General features: G+C 58.9%; 2 protein-coding genes across 6 annotated transcripts in view; one reads left to right on the top strand and one right to left on the bottom strand.

The window, feature by feature from the left end:
• The window catches only part of RFX1 (regulatory factor X1), a 29,693-nt gene extending 16,474 nt beyond the window's left edge, over positions 1 to 13,219 (top strand). For 4 of the 5 annotated variants that reach the window (XM_057490163.1, XM_057490165.1, XM_036878801.2 and 1 more), the window contains 15 exons: positions 823 to 918; positions 2,413 to 2,507; positions 5,164 to 5,500; positions 6,954 to 7,135; positions 8,133 to 8,252; positions 8,346 to 8,461; positions 8,685 to 8,803; positions 8,890 to 8,999; positions 9,312 to 9,463; positions 9,544 to 9,641; positions 10,646 to 10,795; positions 10,898 to 11,106; positions 11,478 to 11,631; positions 11,711 to 11,756; positions 11,868 to 13,219. In XM_057490163.1, the coding sequence (XP_057346146.1) occupies positions 823 to 918; positions 2,413 to 2,507; positions 5,164 to 5,500; positions 6,954 to 7,135; positions 8,133 to 8,252; positions 8,346 to 8,461; positions 8,685 to 8,803; positions 8,890 to 8,999; positions 9,312 to 9,463; positions 9,544 to 9,641; positions 10,646 to 10,795; positions 10,898 to 11,106; positions 11,478 to 11,631; positions 11,711 to 11,756; positions 11,868 to 11,998 (2,115 nt within the window). In that variant the 3' untranslated portion in view covers positions 11,999 to 13,219. The remainder of the gene's footprint in view (positions 1 to 822; positions 919 to 2,412; positions 2,508 to 5,163; positions 5,501 to 6,953; positions 7,136 to 8,132; positions 8,253 to 8,345; positions 8,462 to 8,684; positions 8,804 to 8,889; positions 9,000 to 9,311; positions 9,464 to 9,543; positions 9,642 to 10,645; positions 10,796 to 10,897; positions 11,107 to 11,477; positions 11,632 to 11,710; positions 11,757 to 11,867) is intronic. The other variant, XM_057490164.1, reaches the window with a different exon arrangement.
• A 72-nt stretch (positions 13,220 to 13,291) lies between these two features.
• DCAF15 (DDB1 and CUL4 associated factor 15) lies at positions 13,292 to 20,986 on the bottom strand. Its single transcript, XM_036879063.2, has 13 exons — positions 20,831 to 20,986; positions 19,086 to 19,183; positions 18,864 to 18,999; positions 18,102 to 18,208; positions 17,882 to 18,021; positions 17,624 to 17,794; positions 15,288 to 15,722; positions 15,091 to 15,182; positions 14,869 to 14,997; positions 14,701 to 14,786; positions 14,399 to 14,503; positions 14,202 to 14,317; positions 13,292 to 13,811 (listed from the first exon to the last, which is right to left on the bottom strand). The coding sequence occupies exons 1-13, from the start codon at positions 20,960 to 20,962 to the stop codon at positions 13,756 to 13,758; spliced, it is 1,803 nt and encodes a 600-aa protein (XP_036734958.1). The 5' UTR covers positions 20,963 to 20,986; the 3' UTR covers positions 13,292 to 13,755.
• Positions 20,987 to 22,299: the final 1,313 nt, after the last annotated feature.

Genomic DNA, 22,299 nt, shown 5'->3' with positions numbered 1-22,299 from the left:
GATGGCGCCGAATACTGGGAAGAGCTGCAGAAAACAATTTTGGCCTCTTTGGATCCATTTGCCTGGACGAAGCCCTGAGGGCAAGTCCTGGCTTATCCTTGAGGGGCTCAGGGAGAGACCCCAGCCTCCAAATCCATGCTCAGCCTTCCGAAGGAGGCTGCACTCTGAGCCACCAGCCATGGCAGCCAGAGCAGGTTAAGAGGCAAGAGTTGTCTACCATTTGATTGTTACCAGTCAAGTTGAGGGGTTCCCAGCCCTTGGAAAACTGGATGAAAGACATAGATCCTTACCCCAGATGAAAGTACAGACCTGCCCTGAGGGATTCATAGATACTCTCCTGCCTGGCAGCACAGTCCCTCTGAACCTTCCAGACCTGGATTTGAGTCCAGATCCACCACCCAGCACCGCTGCCCCCCTCCCACACCCCACCCAGCCTCTGTCCCTTATGCTGTGCCCTGAGGGTGATCCCCAGCATCTCCGCCTTAGCATGGAAGTGAGGACAGTCAGCACTGTGGACCTGGGAGTGCAGAATAACCCCTGTAGGAAGTCGCGGTGGAAAGCAGTGCCTCCCTCAGTCAGTCCCAGGTTCATCTTCGGGTTTGTCACCTGTCATTAGCCTCACCTTACAGAGCCTAGGATCCTACACTTGTAACTGGGTGCCAAAGTCAACATGGTTCCTGGAAAATACTTGGTTGAGGGCTGGCAGTGAAAATCCAGAGAGTGGCAGCCTCCCCACACCAGGCAGGGAGTGGGTGCTTAGGGATGAGTGGGAAGCCATCATCGCCACGGTTGCCACAGCCTGACCCGCCTTTCCCTCCCCAGAGGTCTGTGGTCCAGGCCACTCCACAAGCTCCCAAAACTGGCCCCGTGCAGCAGCTGGCGGTGCAGGGACTCCAGCCAGTCCACGTGGCTCAAGAGGTGCGTGCCTCCCCCACTTAGCTCCCCATAAACTAGGGCTGGGCTGGGGAGGGGGTGCAGGACCCTCAGGCCCCAGAGAGGGAATGGCGCCACCCGGGGGAAGGGACATGCTAAAGGTCCCAGGCAGCTGGAGCCTTCAGGGCCCCACCCCCGCCCACCCGGGGCTCCCGGGGCTCCACCTCTGGCTGTTGCCTGCAGACCCGGGCCCGAACTCTTCCCGGTTCCCCTCTCCCGACACCTGGCAGTTCAGGGACCAGGTTTGGCTAAGAGATCTGGATTCTTCCCTCCCTAAATCACGGGCGGGCAACTTCGGTTGGGCTGCTGTGAGCTCAGCAGCCCGGTGGGCGGCGGAGGCCTGGAGCCCCGCCCGCGGCCGCCCCCGGTAACCCCCCAGTGTCTCTGTTTGTCCTCCAGAGCTCAGGCAGTCAGTTTCCCGCTAGGAAAGCAGAACAGCAGCAGGATCCCCGGCCCACGCCGCCGCCGCTTCGGCCCGCGAGCAGCGGCGAGGTCCCGCAGCTAGGCAGCCCCGAGCCACCGCCGCCCCATTGCGAGCTGCGCGCCGAGCAGTGGGTGGAGCTGGTGGGCGTGCCGCCCCCACACCTGTTCCTGCCGCAGCAGAAAGTGGTCCTCGAGCCACTGCCCGGGTTCCCGGCCCGAGCCAGCCCCTACCAGAGGGTCAGAACCCAGAGAGTCCCCCAAGTGCTAGTGTTCAGCACGGCCGCCACGGCCCTCAAAGGGCGGGGGACATGGAGCGGGCGGGGGCGGGATCCGCTGGCCCGCGCCCGGCCCCCGGCTGCCCGCCAGGCCCCATAGGTCCTGTAGACCCCACCTCCGCCCGGGCCAGTCTGGGGACCCGCCTCTGACCCCTAAAGCGGATTACAGGTCCCAGGCTTAACCCCGACATAGAGTAAGGGGTGGAGGGGGCGAGGAAGTCAGGCCCCGCCCCTAGGGCCCTGTCAGTGGTTCAAGGTTTTGCCCCACAAACCGGGGCCCCAAGGGGCCCCACCCCTAGCCTCGCCCCTTACATCCTATGCACGGGTTCCAGGCCCCTCCCCTGCAGATAGGGGTCCTTCCCTTATTCAGGTTTCACCCCTGAGTCCTTGTCTGTAGTTCGGGGCTCCAGATGTAGCTTTAGCGACAGCCTTGTCTCAGTGCTTGGCTCTGTCCCTTGGGGACCAACTCTCACGCCCACAGTAGGACTCTGTCTTGGGTCCCCTCCACCTACCTTACCCCCGGCCCCACCTGTGCAGCCCCCAGCCCAAGCAGAGCCCTTGCTTCTCCTGACACAGTTGTGCCTAATTCCCTGCCCTGGCCAAGGCCACAGCCCTTGGGCCTCTGACCCCTGACCCCACACAGGGTGTGTGCAGAGAGCCCAGAAGTGCAGCCAGGGAGCCAGGTGTCCGGGCTAGCTTGGGCAGCTACCAGCCCTGCAGAGGCAGACTCTGAGGAGCCAGCCCTCCCCTGACCGTGGGCGTGCCCTTCCTCCCACGCCAGGTGCAGCAGCTCCAGCAGGTGCCTGTCCCACATGTGTACTCCAGCCAAGTGCAGTATGTGGAGGGCGGCGACTCTAGCTACTCTGCCAGTGCCATGTGAGTCGGCGGGGCACTGGGAAGGATGGGGGAGGGGCCCTGGGGCGGCTTAGGACCCCCTCCCAGGACTTGAGGCCTCAGCCCCAGGCCCCAATGGACCAGCCAGCCTTCAAGGCCTCAAGTGACAGTTGGTGGCTGCTCCCCAAAGGTGGCCAGCAGTCACCAGGCAGGGCAAAGCAGAGGGGACCTGGCAGGTTGGAAAAGGCATCCCAGTTTAGCTTGGGGCTTTGGAGTCTGATGCACCTGGTTTATAGCAAAACCAAAAAAACTAGTTTTTACAAGATAAAAATTTCTAAGTAATAGAGAATATTAAACAGTGAAAAAGAAATCTCCTTTACTCCTGACCCTCAACTTTATACCAGAGGGGATTCTGCAACCTGTTTTTGTTTCCTCCTGGTGATACTCTGAGAGAAGAAACAAGCCCCCTTTTATTGTTCTGAAATGGAGGCAGCATGTTCTGTCCCTTATTTCTTCCCACTCGAAGTATCTCCAAACTCTGCCCCTGTCTGTCCACGTGGGCCCCAGTCACCCTCTTTAACCACCAGCCATGTAGGGCTCCACTGCGTAGATGTAGCATGAACAGTGGGGCCAGTGCCCACCTGGACGACGCCTGGGTGACTTCTCCCTGGTAACACACATGGCACAGCATTAATAGTGCCGAATCAGGATGCCATGCCCTAGGCCTGCCCTATCCCTGGCACTGGCCCCTTCCTGCCCTTTCCTATCCTCCCTCGTAATAATTCCAGGACTATAGTTGTTTCAGATTTTGGAAGTTGCATTTGGCTTTCTTTGCACTTGTCTGATTTTTTTCCTCCATTCCCATTACCTGTCCCTATGGGCATGATGCTGGCAGTAGAGCCGGGATTAGCTCACGGAACAGCAGAGTCCCTGCATCATGAGGCTGAGGCTGACCCTGAAGGGCATGACCCCACACTTGAGTCATGGTCCGTGGCACTCAACTACCTCACCATTCCGTTGATTTATTTCTAGAGCTGCCAATCTCTTAGCCATGCATTTGACCAGGGCTGGCAAGGACCACAGAGGGCATTCCAGAGAGGAGAGTGGTCGCCTGGGGCCCCCAGGGAGGTTAGAAGTAGAGCTGAGCCCCAGTCCCAGCCTTGGGGTACTAGGTTGGCTCCTTCTGCCTCCCCTGGTAGCATCCATACTTTGCTTCTGTCAGAATTCTTCCCTCCATGACAGTAAAGTACATGTGATCACACACAGTCCATCGCTACCGCCATATTCTTCTGCTATGTGACTTTCATGGGGGCACTGTGTCCCTCTTTGTCCCTCACAGTAAGTGCTTACTGGGTTCCCAGCCCTTTGCCGTCTGGATCTCCACCCTGGCCCGAAATCACCGTGCGCCTCTGTTCCTGGGTCTGTCCAGGCTGAATGCAGGGACACACATTCGTTTTAGTCATTTGGCAAATAGCTATCAAAGCAACATTTTTGGAGCACATATTGCATGGGAGGCTCTGGGCAGGGCCAGCAGTGGTCCATGCCTGGGGGTGTGTGGTGGGGGTGCATTTGCAGGTGCCAGCTCAGGTCACATGCTCTCCACGTCACTCAGTGTTAGCTCTTTGGCAGCTGTGGACCAGCGTGCAGTGATCAAGAGCTGCTTCCTGGTGTCACATGGGCAGGGCTGCTCACCTTGGGGGACCATGCTTCCATCATATCTGCCCCTCCCAGGTTCCCTCCCCTGCTCCCTTTAGGAGATTGATTACTCCAGCAGCACCTTCTGAGCCAGCCCTGCCCTTTCAGCCTAGGTCCCTTTCTTGGCTTTTAAAATTTAATGTTTTTAATCACACACCAAGAGGGTTCAAAAATCAAAACTGTCCAGTGACATCTAATGAGACACTTGCCCCTCTTCATAGGGCCTCCACCCCCATGGATGGCAGGTGTAGGAATAAAGTGTGGCACAGGCCCCCCCACCACACACACACCATCCTCACCTTTCCCCATCTTTTTTTTTATTCACCTACAGAATGTTCTGGAGCTGCTTCTTCAGCAGGACCTCAGAACCTTCCTCCTCCTTTCCCCACCTTACCCCTGTGTAGGATTCCATCGCTTTCTATTGTACAGCCCTCTAAAAATGGGTCCCCAGTTGTCTTTACTCTCCTGCTACAAATTGCAGCCTGAAGTGTGTTTCACCTGACGCGGGTCCTGGGATCACTGACTGCCCCAGGTGGAACGGCCGCCGCACCAAAGGCAGCGCCTCGGCAGTCTCACAGCCAAGGCCAAACGGCCCCTCAGGGTGGCCCCTGGATGTAGATGGAGAAGCCCGGAACATCCACTCCCCTGGGGCCAGGCCTTTCCATCCACAGTGGCTAGAACAGTGCCCAGCAAACAGTAGGCACTCATTTTTTGATTGAGTGAAGTGTGTTGCCTCCTGCGAGTTACCTCACTCTTCCCTCTGGGTTTCCTCGCGGCTGAGGTGGGGACTCCCATGTCGGGCTGCTTTGACGAGTACATGAACACTCGCCTCCCATCGCGCAACTGGGCTGGCGCCTGGTCCAGCGTAGGTCAGTGTTGGCTGCACCGGGCCGCTGTTTCCCACCTCCCTCCTGAGACCCCCACCCCTGCAGGAGCCCCCTCCATCATGTCCCTCTGCTGCTCACCTGTCACTCCTGACTCCCTCCCTCTGCTTCTCTTGCAGCCGCTCCAGCACCTATCCCTACCCTGAGACGCCGCTGTACCCACAGACAGCGGGCACCAGCTACTACGAGGCAGCGGGCGCGGCCGCCCAGGTCAGCACACCTGCCACCTCCCAGGCGGTGGCCAGCAGTGGCTCCGTGCCCATGTATGTGTCCGGCAGCCAGGTTGTCGCCAGCTCCACCAGCAGCGGGTCTGGGACCAGCAACAGCAGTGGCAGTGGCGGCGGGGGCGGGGGTGGTGGGGGCGGCGGAGCAGGCACCTACGTGATCCAAGGCGGCTACGTGCTGAGCAGTGCCAGCCAGTCCTACTCCCACACCACCCGTGCCTCACCAGCCACGGTAAGTGCCGGCTTGTGCCCCCATGTGGTGGGGAGTCCTGGGGGGAGGTGGTCACCAGCCACCATCAGTGGGACCTGGGTTGCCTGGCACCAGAGCACTCGGATGAAGGTGGCCTGTGTGGCCTCAGACAAGTTACTCAGCCTCTCTGGGCCTCAGCTAATAAGCACAAAGCTCATAGCACAGTGCCTCAAGCCATGTTGTCTACTCTGACTATAATTGATGGTGGCGGATAGATAGCAAGGGGGGAGGGAGAGGCAGGCACCAGCACAGGGGGGAGCTACCCAGAGCAAGGTTCCTTGTCCATCTGGAAGGCAGCCAGATGACCTCCCTCTACCCAGAGGCAGCTGTGTGGAGTCAGGCAGGCAGCCCTGAGTCCTAGCAAACTGAGCCCCTTACCAGCTCCGTGGTGTGGGAGGGTCAGGGCCTGTAGTCCCCAGGTGGTCCCCGTCTGCTTTGAGCTTGGGGTCTGGACCAATGGCTTCCTCACACGTTTAATGACTACCTGGGGCATGGCAGCCCACTGTGGGCCAGGTAACCAAGATGGAAGCTTCCTCAGAAGGCAGGCCCTCTCTTATGCACCCATGCAGCCTGGCTCCTAGTGTCTCTTAATGCTGGTTGTGACCCACCTGTTTTCATGATCCCTTACTGGGTCCTCACTTGCAGTTTACAGACATGCGTCCCTAGAACAGTGCTGTCCGATAGAATGTTCTTGGTGGTGGAAACGTTCTCTCTGAGCTGCTCGATACAGAGGCCTCTAGCCACGTGTGACTGTTGAGTGCTTGAAATGTGGCTGGGGTCACAGAGTTGACATTTTTGGTTTTTCAAAACCATTTTGATACAACTGTAGATTCACAGGAAGCTGCAGAAATAGTACCAAGATCCCTGTAGGCCCTTCCCCCAGGTTACCATGCTGGCTACATTCTGCATGACTATAGTAGTACTGTGTCCAGCCAGGAAACTGGCCTTGGCACAGTGTGGGTGTTCTACTCTGTGTCTTCTTATCACGTGTGTAGATTTGGGAAACCACCACCACAATCAAGACGCAGGACTGTCCCAGCACCACAAAGATTTGCTAATCTCCCCTAGTCACCCCCACTCTCCTCCCACCCAACGTCTCTAAGCCCCCGCCACCACTGTTCCCCATTTTTGTAATGCTCTCATTGTGAGAATGTTCTATGAATCATACTCCATGTGACCTTTTGACATGGGCTGTTTCCACTTGGCATAAATTCATTTAAGTCTGTGTTTAAATAGTGGTATGTGGCCTGCGGTGACTGCAGGATAGTTCAGTTCTAGAAAGTTCCATGGAATTTAGTGCCCATGAGTGATTGTGGTACACCTTTCCCTACAGCATGATTGCTAAGACCATGGTTGGAAATAGGTATAGACAGCACTTGGCAACAGGGACTCAGAATCAATTCTTAGTGCTCTTCTGTCCCTGCTCTGGTCCTAGGTCCAGTGGCTCCTGGACAACTATGAAACGGCTGAGGGGGTGAGCCTGCCACGGAGTACCCTCTACTGCCACTACTTGCTGCACTGCCAGGAGCAGAAGCTAGAGCCCGTCAACGCCGCCTCCTTCGGCAAGCTCATCCGCTCCGTCTTCATGGGCCTACGCACTCGACGTCTTGGAACGAGGTGGGGCCGCCTGCCCCTGACAGCCACAAGACCAACCCCCACCCCAATCTTAAGGGGCCCCAGCTCCCCCGTTATGCCCTTGCTCACTCTGCTCTGGCCCACTGGCCTCTTCAGGGCTCCTCTGACACCTGCACGCTTCCACCCCAGGGCCTTTGCACTGGCTATGCCTTCTGCCAGTGCACTACTCCATCTTCTCACTCAGACATCCCTGGCCCCATGAAGAGAAACTGTAGCCTACCTTCTCTGACCTCCCAGACACTCCTCATCCTGCCCCTTTCCCTGCTTACTCTTTCTCCTTAGCACTTAGCAGCACCCAACATGCCTTTCCTGTCACTTATGTGTCTTGTTTCTGATCTGTCTTCCAATGCTGAAGTGCAGAGACCTTGGGAGTTCAGGGGCTGCACACAGTCGCTGATTAAGCAGGGCCTTCGAGTCAGTGAATTCACATAGGAAGGGACAAGGAGCCTTCCCACGAACCTACTCCCCCCATCCCTTGCAGCCCCCACACCTCCCCAGTCTGACCCCTGCTCACCTCTCACCTCCAGTTCCCAACTGAGGGTCTCCTCATTCATTCATACATGCAAAGTTTGGGCAAAGGAGTGTATTACTCTGCGCCTTATTTCATCTGTCCACCGAGGATGCTTGGCGCACCCTCCAAAGGGTAGGGACGAGGAACACATGGGTCGGAATGTGCTCAGTGCCTGGAACAGCACACCCAGCACACTGTTAGGACTAGGAGCCCAGATACCTGCTGAGCGCCTGCCCATGTCAGGATCAGGGTGCAGGAGTGACCCAGATACTGGCCCTGTCATCACAGCTCGGTCACGCCCAGGGGCCTGTCCTGGCACCCACAGCCACTGTGCTTCCCCAGTGCTGCCCTCCAAGCAATGTGGGACACGGGGCCCGTTCCCAGGCCCTGTTGGGCCTCCCACACAGTGAAGGCAGGTGTGACAGCCAGTGCCGCCACCCAGCCAGCCTCACCCTTGCGTCCTCCCAGGGGAAACTCCAAGTACCACTACTACGGCCTGCGTATCAAGGCCAGCTCGCCCCTGCTGCGGCTGATGGAGGACCAGCAGCACATGGCCATGCGGGGTCAGCCCTTCTCGCAGAAGCAGAGGTAGGCGGGCAGGCTCGCTCCCATGCTGGTGGGCGGAGAGGGGCATGCTGGCCCGTCTCCCACCCAGGGCCCTCCACACTCCCTCTCCCCCAGGCTCAAGCCCATCCAGAAGATGGAGGGCATGACCAACGGCGTGGCCGTGGGGCCGCAGCAGGCCGCCGGGCTGTCGGACATTAGCGCCCAGGTCCAGCAGTACCAGCAGTTCCTGGGTGAGCACTCCCGGCCTATGGGAAGGGGTCTGTGGTGCCCAGAAAGCATGTAGGTGATTCATTTGTCCAACCTGAGCCTTATCATCCCCCAGTATACACATGGGGGACACCTCCCTGGTAGGAAATTGGTGTCAAGTTAATGGGATCCCAAGGAGAGGCTTGAAGGGGGCAGGCAGACAGGCTGGGGTCAAAGGGTCTCATGGTGTCTCCTCCTGCCCCCCAGATGCCTCGAGGAGCCTCCCTGACTTTTCAGAGCTTGACCTCCAAGGCAAAGTGCTGCCTGAGGGCCTCGGGCCTGGAGACATCAAAGCCTTCCAGGTCCTGTACCGGGAACACTGTGAGGTAAGGCTGCTGGGCAGGCTGGAGGGCAGGAGCAAGGGAGGGCTGCGCTGGCCACCACCCCCCTGAGCATCTGGCCTCCCCAACAGGCTGTTGTTGACGTCATGGTGAACCTGCAGTTCACCTTGGTGGAGACGCTGTGGAAAACTTTCTGGAGGTACAACCTCAGCCAGCCCGGTGAGGCACCACCACTGGCTGTGTGAGTCCCGCGGGGCAGGGGGAGCACCGTGAAAGTCAGCACTGAGGGCTGGGGTGACTGGACCTTAGGCATCATGGGAGGGGGGTGCCTGCCTGACTCCGGCTGTTTGTGGGGTGCACACTACCTTCTGACCTGCCCTGCAGAGTGGGGGAGTATATCAGTGTGACTGATGCTCAGTGTGTGGGATGGTGTGCCCCATCAAGCCATTCCTCCAGCTCACCCTGGGGGCATTGGGGCCTGTGACAGCCCAACTTTTGGAGTCTGTGGGAGGCAGGGAACTGCCTGACTCTGGGGCCGGGTGGGTACCCACAGGCATGACGAGGCTGAGAAGCGGCTGCCCAAGGCCAGCCTGGTGCTCCTCTCCAAGTTCGAGCCTGTGCTGCAGTGGACCAAGCACTGTGACAACGTGCTGTACCAGGGCCTGGTAGAGATCCTCATCCCGGATGTGCTGCGGCCCATCCCCAGTGAGTGCAGGGCCACCCGCATCCACTGCTCACAACCCCGCACCACCTCAGTCCTGATCAGCCCCCACTGTCGCGCACAGGTGCCTTGACCCAAGCAATCCGGAACTTTGCCAAGAGCCTGGAGAGCTGGCTCACCCACGCCATGGTGAACATCCCCGAGGAGATGCTGCGAGTGAAGGTGAGGGGGCGGGGCACGAGCGAGGGGAGGGGCAAGGCCTTTGCGGGGCGGGGAACTGACGGGCGGCTCTGCCCTCAGGCTGGGGTCTTAGGATCTCTGCCCGACAGAGACAGTAAGATTTGCCCTGACGATCTGTCCCCCTTTGGGGTAAGACTGGGCGTTGTCCTTCCAAAGCGACTTCCTCAGGGGCCCACTTCTGAAACAACCCCTTTGTGGTATTTTTATATGCAACAACACAGCATCTTAAAAAAATAAAAACCAAATGCAAACTTGAAGTGGTTTTCTTCATATAGCTTCAGTAGAAAGTGCCTTAGGTGTTCAGAGATAGATAAAATCTTAAAATAAAAGAAAAGCTACATCTATAAGGAAGCAGAGCAGAAGCCCTCTGCTGCATATTCGCTCTCTACTTACATGTGAGCAATTAGATGGCATATGCTTGGTCTTCAGAGAGAGAAAAAAAGTAGAAAGCGGGGTGGGGGGCTTGGTCCTTAAAATGCTAACAAGACAGCTAAACAGAACTAGATGTCTGAAGACTCACCTCTGGGTGCGCTGGACACAGGGCTGGGGTCTGGCCTGTGGAGAGCAGAAGCTGGATCCAGGGGGGAAGTCTTCAGAACTGGCAAGACTGACACATTCATTTATTCAACACGCATTTACTAAGCACCTACTGTGGGCCAGCATGGTTCTCAACACCACGGCGCAGCAATGACCGGGATGAACAAAACCACCCTTGGAGATAATGTTCAAGGGAATAACAATCCAAAAATGAAACAAACGTTTATGGAAACAAGCCCCTTTATGGGCAGTGCCTTCCGAGATTTTCTATTGTGTCCCTTTATTAAAACAAATAATGCTGTCCAGGCACATTGCTCTTTTGACCCACACTTTGGGTGGCAGGACACCCCACCCTTTTAGGGGAGAGAAACTGGCTCAGAGAGTTATGTGGGTGGGGCGCAGGACAGCGGGGTTGGGTTCCACAGAAGCTATAAACCCCGGCCCCGCAGGTGGCAGCGGCTGGCGCCTTCGCGCAGACCCTGAGGCGCTACACGTCGCTCAACCACTTGGCGCAGGCGGCACGTGCCGTTCTGCAGAACACCGCGCAGATCAACCAGATGCTAAGCGACCTCAACCGCGTGGACTTCGCCAACGTGCAGGTGAGCGCGGGGCCCGGCTGGTGAGCTTCGGGAGGCCTGGCAGCGGGGGAGGCCCCGAGGCGGCGGCTGAGCCGCAGGCGCCCGCCACCCTCTGTGCCCCAGGAGCAGGCCTCGTGGGTGTGCCGCTGCGAAGACCGCGTGGTGCAGCGGCTGGAGCAGGACTTCAAGGTGACCCTGCAGCAGCAGAACTCACTGGAGCAGTGGGCAGCCTGGCTGGACGGCGTCGTGAGCCAGGTGCTCAAGCCCTACCAGGGCAGCGCCGGCTTCCCCAAAGCAGCCAAGCTCTTCCTCCTCAAGTGGTCCTTCTACAGGTGCGCGGGGGCCTGTCGGGGGCCGGAAGGGCCTGGGGAGGCCCCTCCTTCAGGGGCGTGGCCCGGGAAGGCCCGTCCCATCCGGTAGCAGGCCCTGTTAGGACAAGAAGAGGCTCCACCTCCCCGAAACGGGCGGAGCTAGGGAGGACCACGCCTTGAGGTGGGCGGGGACTAGGGGAGGGCCCCGCCTGTTCGGCAAGGGTGGGACTGGAGAAAGCCCTGCCCTGCCGCGGGGAGCAGCTCCCCTTTTCTGAAGGCGGAGGTTCTGCAGGCGGCGGGCGGGGCCAAACGTGGTTGCTGGGGTCCTAGCGGCGTGGAGGGGCGAAGGGTGAGGCCGGCCCTGATGGCCTCCTCTCCGCCCCCGCTCCCAGCTCCATGGTGATCCGGGACCTAACCCTGCGCAGCGCCGCCAGCTTCGGTTCCTTCCACCTCATCCGGCTGCTCTACGATGAGTACATGTACTATCTGATCGAGCACCGCGTGGCTCAGGCCAAGGGCGAGACCCCCATCGCCGTCATGGGCGAGGTGCGCCCGGCGGGGCGAGGGGGCGGCGGGCGGGACGCCCCTCGGCGAGACTCTCACCCCTCTTCTTTACTCTTTGCAGTTCGCCAACCTGGCCACCTCACTGAACCCCCTAGACCCCGACAAAGGTGAGCGGGGCGCGACCCCACGCAGGGCCCGGGTCCGGGGTGGCGGACAAGGGGACGGGGTGGGGAAGCCCCCCCGCCCCGCGCTGAGCCGGGCCCGGTCCGTGTGCGCAGACGAGGAGGAGGAGGAGGAGGAGGACAGCGAGGACGAGCTGCCGCAGGACATGGAGGCCCTGGAGCCGCCGGCCAAGTTGGCGCGGACTGACACGCGCGGCCTCTTCGTGCAGGCGCTGCCCTCCAGCTGAGCCTCCCCAGCCCCGCCCTCGCCGCCCCTCCACGCCAGGGCCCCTCGCAGCTTCCGTGGCTTCGTTGTCACCGCCCCGGCCTCGGCCAGGGCGGGGAGGGGGCCTCCGAGGCGGGGAAGGCTTGGGGGTCCCAGCCCCGACGGGGCCGGCACAATCCCAGGGCCGCGCGGAGCCGCAGCTGCAAACTCTGACCCAAAAGACGTGCCTTAAGGAACCCGCCGCCTTGCCCAGCTGCCGTTTGGGGCAGCCAGCTCGGCCCCTAGGCCCCAAGGCTGCAGCCTCTCCCCCCCACCAACCCCACCCTCTGGCCACCCCAGGGGGCAGGCGGGCAGGCCCCCTCCCCTGCAGAACTGTTAACTTATTCAGCTCGCTGGCTTTGCACAGCCTGCCCTGGGCCCAGCCCTGAGCCCCAGGTGGGCATCACCTGGGAACTACCCCAGTCAGCAGCCCCGGGCCCCCTACCCCAGCAACCCCACTGCTTCCCCTTCCTTGGTATAAGTGCAATTAAAGCCGTGGGTGTCGCATCTTCTCCAGAGTTGGGCCCTCCCTTGCCCCGAAGCCCTAGAGGGAGACACTGCCCCGCCTGGCTCCAGGAGGGCGGCAGGGGGTACCACCTCCAGCTTCCAAAGAGCAGCAGGCTGGCCACATGCGGAAACTCGACGGGCCTGCTGCAGGCAGCAGGGGGTTGAAGTGCCCATGCTTGCTCAGGCAGGACTGGGTGCTCCACTCCCTCTGATCCAAGACCCCCGGCATCTCGGGCCCTCCCAGCCTCTGGTTTGTAATGGAACCTCTGCACTCCTACTCTTCCTGGAGACGTGCTTCTCCTCCGTGCTGTGCGACTGCCACCCCCCACATGACTATTGTGCGATTTGTGTGCCCCGCCAAAGCGGAGCTGGTAACTTGTTGGGTTTTTTTCCAACCATCATGGCCTTATCTGTTCCGGTTTTCTCAAGTGTTTTCAACCTGTGAGATAGATGTTTATGGCAAAAACCAAGAAAAAAGCAAAAAAAAAATCTGACCTATTGTATAAAAATCAGTATTTTGTGTGCTCCGCGTGCTACAGCTTTGGAGGTGGTCTGCCACTCCCCCTTCCCCACCCCCTGGGGCCTCCCCTTTCCTGGCGGTGAAAGCGTCCACATTTGTGGTAGTCTAGTGTGCCGAACTGTTTTCTACCTTTTTGTAGTCTTTCTTAAAACAATAAATTCCGCTGTGATATTTGGCTATTGCTGACTGGCTGGGCATTGGGGCTGGGGGGCTCCGGCTGGGCCCTGTGTGGCAGTGAAGGGAACTCGGTGAGGTTCAGAAATAAAACATTTATTACTTGAAGAATGACAAGTGGGGGTGAAGGGGTGCCCGTAAGGTTTGCAACCTCTGGAGGGGAAGGCTGGAGGCAGCCAGGGCAGGGGAATGGGGTCCATTTGACCTTGGGGGGGGGGCAATGTCGGCACTTGTAGCCGAGGAAAAGGACAAATGCGCAAAGAGCGAGGGCCTGTGCCCAGTGCAGGATGAAGGCGGGCACGTGAGGCTGGTGGGGCAAGGGTCTCCTTCCCTCTGCCCCTTCCCAACTTAAATAGGCATAAATAAGAAGCATCCAGACTCTCAGGCCAACAGAGGCTGCCCAGACCAGCCCCTTTCCCACAGCCTAACACTAGTGCCGGTCATCGGTCGGCCAGCCAGCTAGAAAGAGGCTGCCCAGAAGGCAGCCAACTCCCAGGCCGCGGAGGTAGTTGGAGTCAGTGTCCAGGGTGGCCGGGCCCTCACAGCACAATCCATGTGTATCGTTCGCTGTCTGCCAGAACCTTCAGTGAACACCCTGCAGGGAAGGGTCAAGACACAGCCATGCAGTCTCTGGGACCAGCCTGGGTGTGGGTGGGGGTGCAGAGAGCTGCCTCTTTCCCTGACTTAATTTGGACCCAGATTCCAGAAGGCAGGGCTACTGCTGAGTCACCTCTGGCTCCCACCTGCAGCCACATGCTAAAGGTCTGCTGAATGAATGGATGACTAGCTGGGGGCCCCGGATGCCACACTTGCCAGGCCCTCTCTGAGCTGACCCTTGGGCTAGCTTGGCCCGCCCTCCCCTCACGGAATCTACTAGCATGCCAGCATGCTCATCTGTTCAGCAACACTTTGGAAGCCGGGCCTGGCCTGGCCTGGCCCCAGGATGAGGCCCTCAGTCCTGACAGTCACCAGGTCACAGGCCCACCTTTGTGCAATGCCTCATTGGTCATCCTGTTAACGTAGCGGCCACTGCTCTCAGGCACCAGCCACTTCATGACCATGTCCACGCAGCTCTTGCGGTATGAGCTCCAGACACTGCCACTGAGGACAATGGGGTGAGGGCTCATTACCCTGCCACCCCACCTGCCCTGTCCCTGGGCCTGCCCCCCAGCCCTGCCTCACCTGGTCTGCCCTTTGACTTCAGTGAGCTCACCCACGCTGACTGTCACAAAGGTGCCTGTGTTGAGGTCCCATGCTACCTTGAGGCTGGTGTGATAGGTCTTTGGTCTGCAGAGGGGTGGGGAGCAGGAGAAAGGATCCCTGAGCTGGGACCCAGTCTACCCCAAGGGGCTTTAGTCTTTGAAGCAGTAATGGAGCACCCCATGCAGGTTCTGGGGGCAGGGGCAGTCTCCTCACATCCCAACTCCAGGGCCTTGAGCATAGCCTGCGGGGTGAGGATGAGAGCAGGGCCCCTGCCCACTCACCGGAGCTGGCCCTCCTCCGTGGGGGACGGGAACGCCAGGAGCAGCAGGCCGATGTTGATGAGGACCTGGTTGGTTTCTGGGCAGACCTGGGGGGTGGATGGTGAACGCTACTGAGTGACCCCCAGAATGGGAAGGCCCTGGGCCTGCCTGTCCCACCCCTGGGCCCACCTCCAGGATGACGATGTCATAGTCACTGAAGGAACAGAATTGGTGGCCCCAGGTGGCATCGTGTCGAATGACCTCATTGATGACGTATTCGAAGTCTAGTGTGAGCTGCTCCACTGTCAGGTACTGACCCTGTGGGCGGTAGGCAGAGGGGCAGGGGGGGCTGCACCAACTCCCACCCCTGCGGATCCCCAGGGGCCGCCGAGGCCTGTTGCTGGCACCAACCTGGGCGGCAGCCCGCTCCCTCATGGGCCGCAGGTTGTGTCCACGGAGATCAGTCACCACAAAGGGCAGGGAGATCTTGTCATCCTCGAACTCTGAGGGGCAGCAAGTAGGGGAAGGGGTGGTGGAAGGCCTGGCGGCCCCCTTGGGGCCAGCCTCCCACACCTGGGGTCCTACCCAGTGGCAGGCTCCCCACTCACCATCCTCTGGTTCTGTCCCTTCACCAGACCCCAGCACATAATACAGCTTCGTGTAGTTCACGTAGCCGGGCTCAGGAGCCAGTGCCTCCGCTGCAGAGGGGCTATCCCGGGGCACCACCTCCCCACCTGGGGCTAGGGGCTCAGAGGACAGGCGGCAGTGGCTGCCTGAAGGCCCTGGACAGGGGGGTGGCCGGGCTTCCTCCAAGGTCCCACCCTTGGCCTCTTTGGCCCTGCGGAAGATGTCAGCCACAAATTCCTTGGCTTTGGCGATGGCAGGTGAGGGCTCAAGGGCTCCGGGGGACTGGGCTGGGGCCACCTCAGGGCAGACACTGGGGAGAGCAGGGGGCACCTCTGGACTCCGGGGCCCAGGTGGGCTGGGAGGGGCTGGGGGGTAGGAAGTGTGATCATATAGAATTTGGCAGAAGTTGCTGTCGCCTGGAACAAAAAAGGCAATGGAGATGGGAAGAGAGGTCAGTAAGAGTTCAAGACTAGGACAATCTCCCAACCTCCCTCACTGCCCTGGGGGGTAATTCGTAGAAATGTTTCCTGAGTAGACCCTTCTAGGAGACACACATACCTATGCTGAGAGATCAGTCTGAATCACCCGAAGGGAACAAGACCTTTCTCACACACGTGCACACACCCAAGAGCATAAACACACTTCTGTTCAAACCTTATTCCTGAGCACCTGCTGTATACCAACACTGAAAACACAGGAATGGACAAAACAGACAAAAATCCCTGCCCTTGGGGAGCTGACAATCTATGGTGACAACAGATGACAACCACACAAATGAGTTCGAGAGTCTGCAACACAGATACAGCCCTCTGTCCTCCCCACATCAAGCCAGACTGGCTGAGGCAGAGACTGACCAAATCCTGGGCCTCTACCTCTGCCCGACTAGGGGCCAGACCCCCTCAGGGGAATGCGGGGTCAACACAGACAACCCCAACGTGTTTACCAAGCAGTACCATGGCAGACCTGGCCTGTGCCTGTACGACCTCCTTCAGACTCCCCACAAGCCACCCTGGGATGGGGGGGAATGCCCTCCTGGTTCAGAGACTCAGGACCAAGGCTCAGACAGAAACTTGTCCAAGGTCACACACAAGATAATACACGTTGCCGACGCAGTGCTATCCGCCAGAGTGGAGGCGCTTCCGGGGGAGGGCCACTGACTGTGGAAAATGGCTGAATCAAAACCCTCCATCTTGTAAATATCCTCCTACGATGAGATGAGCATTAGACATGGACGATGGTGCCCTTCCCCCAGGCTGTGGGCACAGGGCTGAATCCTGTCCCTTGTGGGCCTTCTGAATGGGACCGCTGTCTGAGAGGGCAGGAGGCAGTAGGCCTCTCTAGGCCCGGCTCTCTGGGGGCTCATGGCCAGGCAAAGGGCAGAGCCCTGCCTACACTGTCACAGGCAGGAAGCCTCTGGATGGGCCTGGGGCCACGGCACCCTAACCCTTGCTGCTGTGTGGCCTGAGCAATACACATTTCATAGTAGCGAGCAGGTATCTTTTTATTTGACTGGGTTCTTGCAAAATTGGAACCTATTTTTAATTTACAAATAAACCACATCCGTATTTGCTTATAGACCTCCTGTGTTTTGTCTTGCATTTGAGCACATCTTAAAGGCACACTCTATGGACATGCATGCTGAAGCACTCACTGGGCCTGCTGATCTGAGGGATCCCCAGGGATGGACGCCAGGCTGCCCAGAACATGCCCATGCACACGGCTGCCAGGCCAAGGTCACACTGTTGCCCCAGGACCCTGTCCCCACCACCCAGTGGCACTACTCTGCTTCTCAACATCTGCCACACTCTTGTCAAGGGACGTCACCTTGTTCGTTCGTTAGCATTTCTCCAATCACCAAAGATGTAAGACAGCCCTCTGTCTGCCAACCACTCCCTGAAATGTTTGCTTAGCGTTTCTCTTTTAAGAGAAAGGAGCACTGTGCGGTCCAGCATGGTGGCCTCTGGCCACATGTGCCTATTAAATGTAACTAAAGTTAGATAAAATTTTAAAACTCAATCACACTAGCTGCTTTCATGCTTTCAGGTGGCTACTGGCAGCAGCTGTAGTGAACACTACAGATACAGAACATCCCTGCCCTGTGGGCAGTCCTGGTGAGCAGCACAAGCACGCGTGGCTGAGTTTGCACTCACATTCCCACTTCCTACTGTGTGACCATGGACGGGGGTCTTCACCCTCTTCTGTAATGTGAGGCAGTGACAGGACCGACTTGGGAGGGCTGCCACCGACTTCGGTGTCGGCAGATCACAGGCCCTGAGGGGGACCCTGCATGCTGCGCTTTCGTTGGCTGGGGACCTACCTGCCGAGTGGACTGAGACAGCGCAGGCCACCAGGGAGTAGCTGGTGTTGAGCAGCACCACCTGGTCCTTCTTGAGCTGGAAGGCAGGCTGGAAGGTGGGGAAGGGGTAAACCACCTGGTACTTGGTGTGCAGCATGAAGCCGTGCTGCAGGCACTGAGCGCTTGGGTCGCCTGCAACGACACATGCCACACGGGCTCACTCGAGGCCCCGGGGCAAGGAGGCAGGCGGCCCGCAGCCTGAGGCCCCCAGCCCCTCACCTGGATGGGCCCGGCTGGCTTCCCGGCAGGCAGCACAGTGGCCTGGCGGTGGCACTGCCACGGTGCTGACATAGATGTCCCTGTGGTTCTCGTCACTCATCATCATCATGTTCATGAGCATCCCGTTGGCTGAGCGGGTGCTGGGGGCCGGCACACCCTCAGCAGCCTGGCCTGTGCACCCCCACCCCCACGCCCGCAGACTCCCCATCCCAGGTCTCACTTGAAGCCAAAGACGATGACCTTGGAGGCATCGCTGGGCCACTCACACACAGTCAGATACAGGTCGCTGTAGATCTCCTCGTCCTGGAAGAGCCGGACCTGCCGGACCTGAGCAGTGCGTTTCGGGTCAGTGCAGGGCCCAGGGGGAGTCCACCCAAAGCTGCACAGTGCGGGGCAGGAAGGAGAACCACCCTGGGGATGGCTCAGGCCAGGGAGTCCCAAGTCCCTTCTTGAGGACAGGCTGGGGAGGTGCCCCTCCCAAGGGGAGAAACAGGGAGGCCAGGCCCAGAACAGGGACACCAATGGGAGCCTTGCCCCAACAGAAGGGACTCAGCCAGAACATGGGCTCCAAGCCCAATCCATCCTGATCACCCTGAAACCTAGTCACCACTCTGAGCTCATGTGTAAACTGGGGTAACCGCACTCATCTCCTGGGGTGGGGGCGTGGGGAGTCAAGGTCAGGGATAGAGCAGGGTTGGCAGCCTGCTTGGTCCCAACAAAGCCAGGTCCCACCTGGCCTGAGCCTGCAATGTTCTATGGGTTGTATATGCCGAGTCGAACCACATGAAATCACCGCTATCTACCTACTTTCAACTCTGAAAACGGTAATTTCATATGGTTCAAGCTAACACAGCGTGTTGACAATGACCCCACAAGTATGTGCTCTCCTTTTTACGGACCAGGAATCTGAGGCTCAGAGGAGTGCCATGACCTGGCCGAGCCACCCCGCAGAAGGGATGGCCCAGCCTGGCCCTGGCCCTACCAGCTTGAGCTTGCTGTGGACGTTGAACTCCCACCAGTACAGGTGGTAGATGTAGAAGGAGAAGTCATCATCCCCGCTGCTGCTGGTATACGACAGCACATACCGGCCACACTTGGAGAAGCCCAGGAAGATGTGCCTGCAGGGTCAGGAGGGCAGGGCCACCAAGTCAGGGCCAGCCCACCACCCCCTGCACAGCCACCCCCCACCTGGCCCCAGCCTCACCCTGCGTAGAGGAAGTCCTCATCCACAATGTTCTTGAGGGAGACACAGACCCTGGGCGGTAGCTTCCGGAAGAGGCGAGGGGAGAGCTGCCCACTGATCTGGGGAAGGAGCGGCCGGGGGCTCTTGAGGCACCATCGGCGGAGGTTGCCTACTGCGCCCCCCAGTCCCCTCGCCCAAAGCAGAACAGCACCCTGGGATCCAGCCAGGCCACAGAGGCCCACTCCCTGCCAACCCTAACAGTGGGTGGGCATTAAGGGTGGTCCAAGCTCGAGAAGGTGGGAATGGCTGGGAAGATGGACTGGTTGGACCTTACTTACTTGAGCCTCCCTCTCCAGGGACCTAGGACCCATGCCGCCTCCCAGCCCCAGGCTTCTTCAGCCTCAGGGTCCCTCTTACCCAAGACCTCAGTCTCTAAGGACCAGCACTGGCCTCACCTCCCCCAGGAAGGTTCCCCGGTCACCCCAGCCACTCTGCACCACCTGGCTGCCTTCCTGAAGGCTTTCTCACGGAGCACTGTGCTGTGGGTGTCACCTACCGCTAAGAAGGCTGGGCTGGGATTGGGGCTTAACAAACCACACTCACCTGTCCTCAACCCGCTAGCCTACACATGGGGTTCTCGGGCCCTTCAGGACAGCCCTGGCCTCAGCTTGAGCCCAGTTCAAACAGGCAGAAGGTGGGACTGCCCAGTGACATTCCAATCCCTGGACAATTCTCCCTTCTCAATTTACATAGCCACCTTCCAGCTGACTCCCTTATCTCAAAAACTTCAAGGATTTAGGGAGACAGGCAGGCACAGGCTGGAAGCTTAGGGAATCAGAGCACCTGGGTCCTGTTACCCAGTCCTGCCCCTCAAGAGAGTCCAGTCTGAGAGAACAGCCCTGTCCCCCCAGGCTGACAGGCAAGGCACCATCCCTGTCCAGGGAGCTTCCAAGCTAAAGGCGGAGCCACGGCCCAACATAGGGAGCAACCAGGCTGAGGGCGGAAACCGTCCCTGCCCAAGGAGCTCCAGTCTGAAAGAGAACAGCCCTGCCTCGAGTTCCCAACCTAATGGAGAAGACGCTCTCCCTATCCACGGAGACACAGTCCTACCTAGATCGCTGCTGACCTGACAGCAGATTCTTATGCCTGCCTTCCCAGAGCTCCCAAAACTGACAGGGTAAAGATACTGGCACACTGGGGGTTTACTGTATGGGGAGATAGAGCCCTGCTCGGGCAGCTAGTTCCCAGTCTGAGCGGCAAGACCAGGCCTTCCACAGGGAGCTCCCTCCCGTTCAACAGGGGAGGCCGACTCAGGTACAGGAACTCCCAGCGCCGGTGTGGTCAGTCGGGGCAGAGAGAGGAACACCATGCAGGGGAAGCGCACAGCCGGCAGCAGGGGCTCTGCCGAAGGGGTTGAGAAGGCTCCACAACGGAGGGGCCACGGGAGCAGGGTTTTGAAAAATGAGCCAGACCCTGGATCACCCCCTTCCTCCTTATTCCTCCAGGGGCCACGAAGGACCTCTCCATTCAAGCCCCCTTCTCGGGGCCTCGCCCCCAGCGCCTCCATCCAGGCCCCCTCCTCGGGACTCCGCCCCCAGCCCCTCCATCCCACCCCCCTCCCGGGGTCCCGCCCAGCCTCCTTCAACCGAGCCCCCCCACCGGGGCTCCGCCCCCAACCTCTCACCCCGCGAACACCCTCCCTCCCTCGCCTCTCTCGTCCCTTCTCCCCACCCTCCAGCGTGCTCCTCCCAGACTCCAGGCCTCACCTTAACTCGCTCCAGCTGCTTGAGGACGTGCTCCCGCCGCCGCCCCGCTGCCCGCTTCCCCCCGGCACCCCCGGGGCCGCCACCGCCGCTCCCGGCCCCGCTGTTCCGCTCCGATTTCGAGCTGGGCGCCATTTTCACCCCCTCCCTCCACTTCCGGAGCAACCGGCCTCTTCGCCCCACCCCCGCTGCCGCCTCATTGGCCCTTTCTTGGCACTGCGGCCAGCCGATTGGGTGAAAGCCCTCACTCGGGGCCTCTTCCCTCTACGCCTGTCCATCACAGCCACCTCAGCCCTTGATTGGCAGAAAAGAAAGAGCCCGCCGTATTCCCGCCTTCCCACAAGGACGCACCTGTCAGAGGCCCCGTTTGCGCCCCACGCCGAGATAACTTTGACCGGATAGGTGAAAGGCTTTGTCCATCTCGGCGGCATCACGCCCCCCTGTGGCTGGTGGGTTTCTATGGAAACCGCAGGCGGTCCAGGATCGTGGGCGGGGCGGTGGGAGCCTGTGGTCTCTAATGGCCGGAATCCCCATCCAGGGATGTGGGCGTCCAGTTCAGGTGCGCGGAGGCCTGGCAAGCATCCCGGGGGCAGCAGGCTGGGCCAAGAAAGGGGATTTGCAAAAAAATGATGATATTCTACTAAGAGATCCTTCAGATGGGGTGGGGGACGGCCTGGTGAGATTATGACACTGATAACAATCGTGATGAAATGATAGTAACAGTCACTAATACAGTGCTTTATGTGCACCAGATACGGATCTGAGCACGTGCTTAGCCAACAATTCTATGTGGCAGGTCTCTATCATGCCCGCTTTGTAGATGACAGTAACATTGTCGACTATCTGCTGAGTATCATCTTCACTCATGTTAGTTCATTCAATCTTCCCCACAGTTTTAGAGATAGGTCCGTTTATTACCTTCATTTTACACATGATGAAACTGAGGCTTACAGTGTAGCGCTGAGTACCTAGCACATATATCCCTCAGATGTGATCAGGACTTCATTCTCTGTATTCTTCCAGCCTCACACATTCATTTATACAAATATTTACTGAGCACCTACTGTGTTGCAAGCTGGGGATGTGGCAGTGAACAAGACAGATGATAAACAAGGAAATAAATTTCTGTTATCTAATTCCAAGTAGGATTCAATATCTGGGGGAAGGAAGAAGCCTGATTAGACAGGGCAGGGAAGGGCCCTGTAAAGGTGAGGAGGAGGGATACTCCAGCAAAGACAAAGGCTTCAGGGACATGAGGGTGGCATGAGTGAGAGACTACAAAAAGGCCAGCTGGGCCAGATCAGGAATAAGCAAGGGGAAAAGTATGCAAAGAAAATAGACAAGGACTGGAAACAGGTAGAGAGTGTATGGGGCATGTAGGTAAGGAAGACACTTGGAGTTTACTCTTAAGCATAAAGGAAAGGTTTTGAGTAGAAGATGATGGAATCTGATATGAGATTTAAAAAATAATT

The sequence above is a fragment of the Manis pentadactyla genome, chromosome 12 (genome assembly GCF_030020395.1).
Source record: "Manis pentadactyla isolate mManPen7 chromosome 12, mManPen7.hap1, whole genome shotgun sequence".
Taxonomy (NCBI): domain Eukaryota; kingdom Metazoa; phylum Chordata; class Mammalia; order Pholidota; family Manidae; genus Manis; species Manis pentadactyla.
The sequence above is the reverse complement of the archived record's forward strand: the minus strand, read 5'-3'. Positions and strand labels throughout refer to the sequence as shown.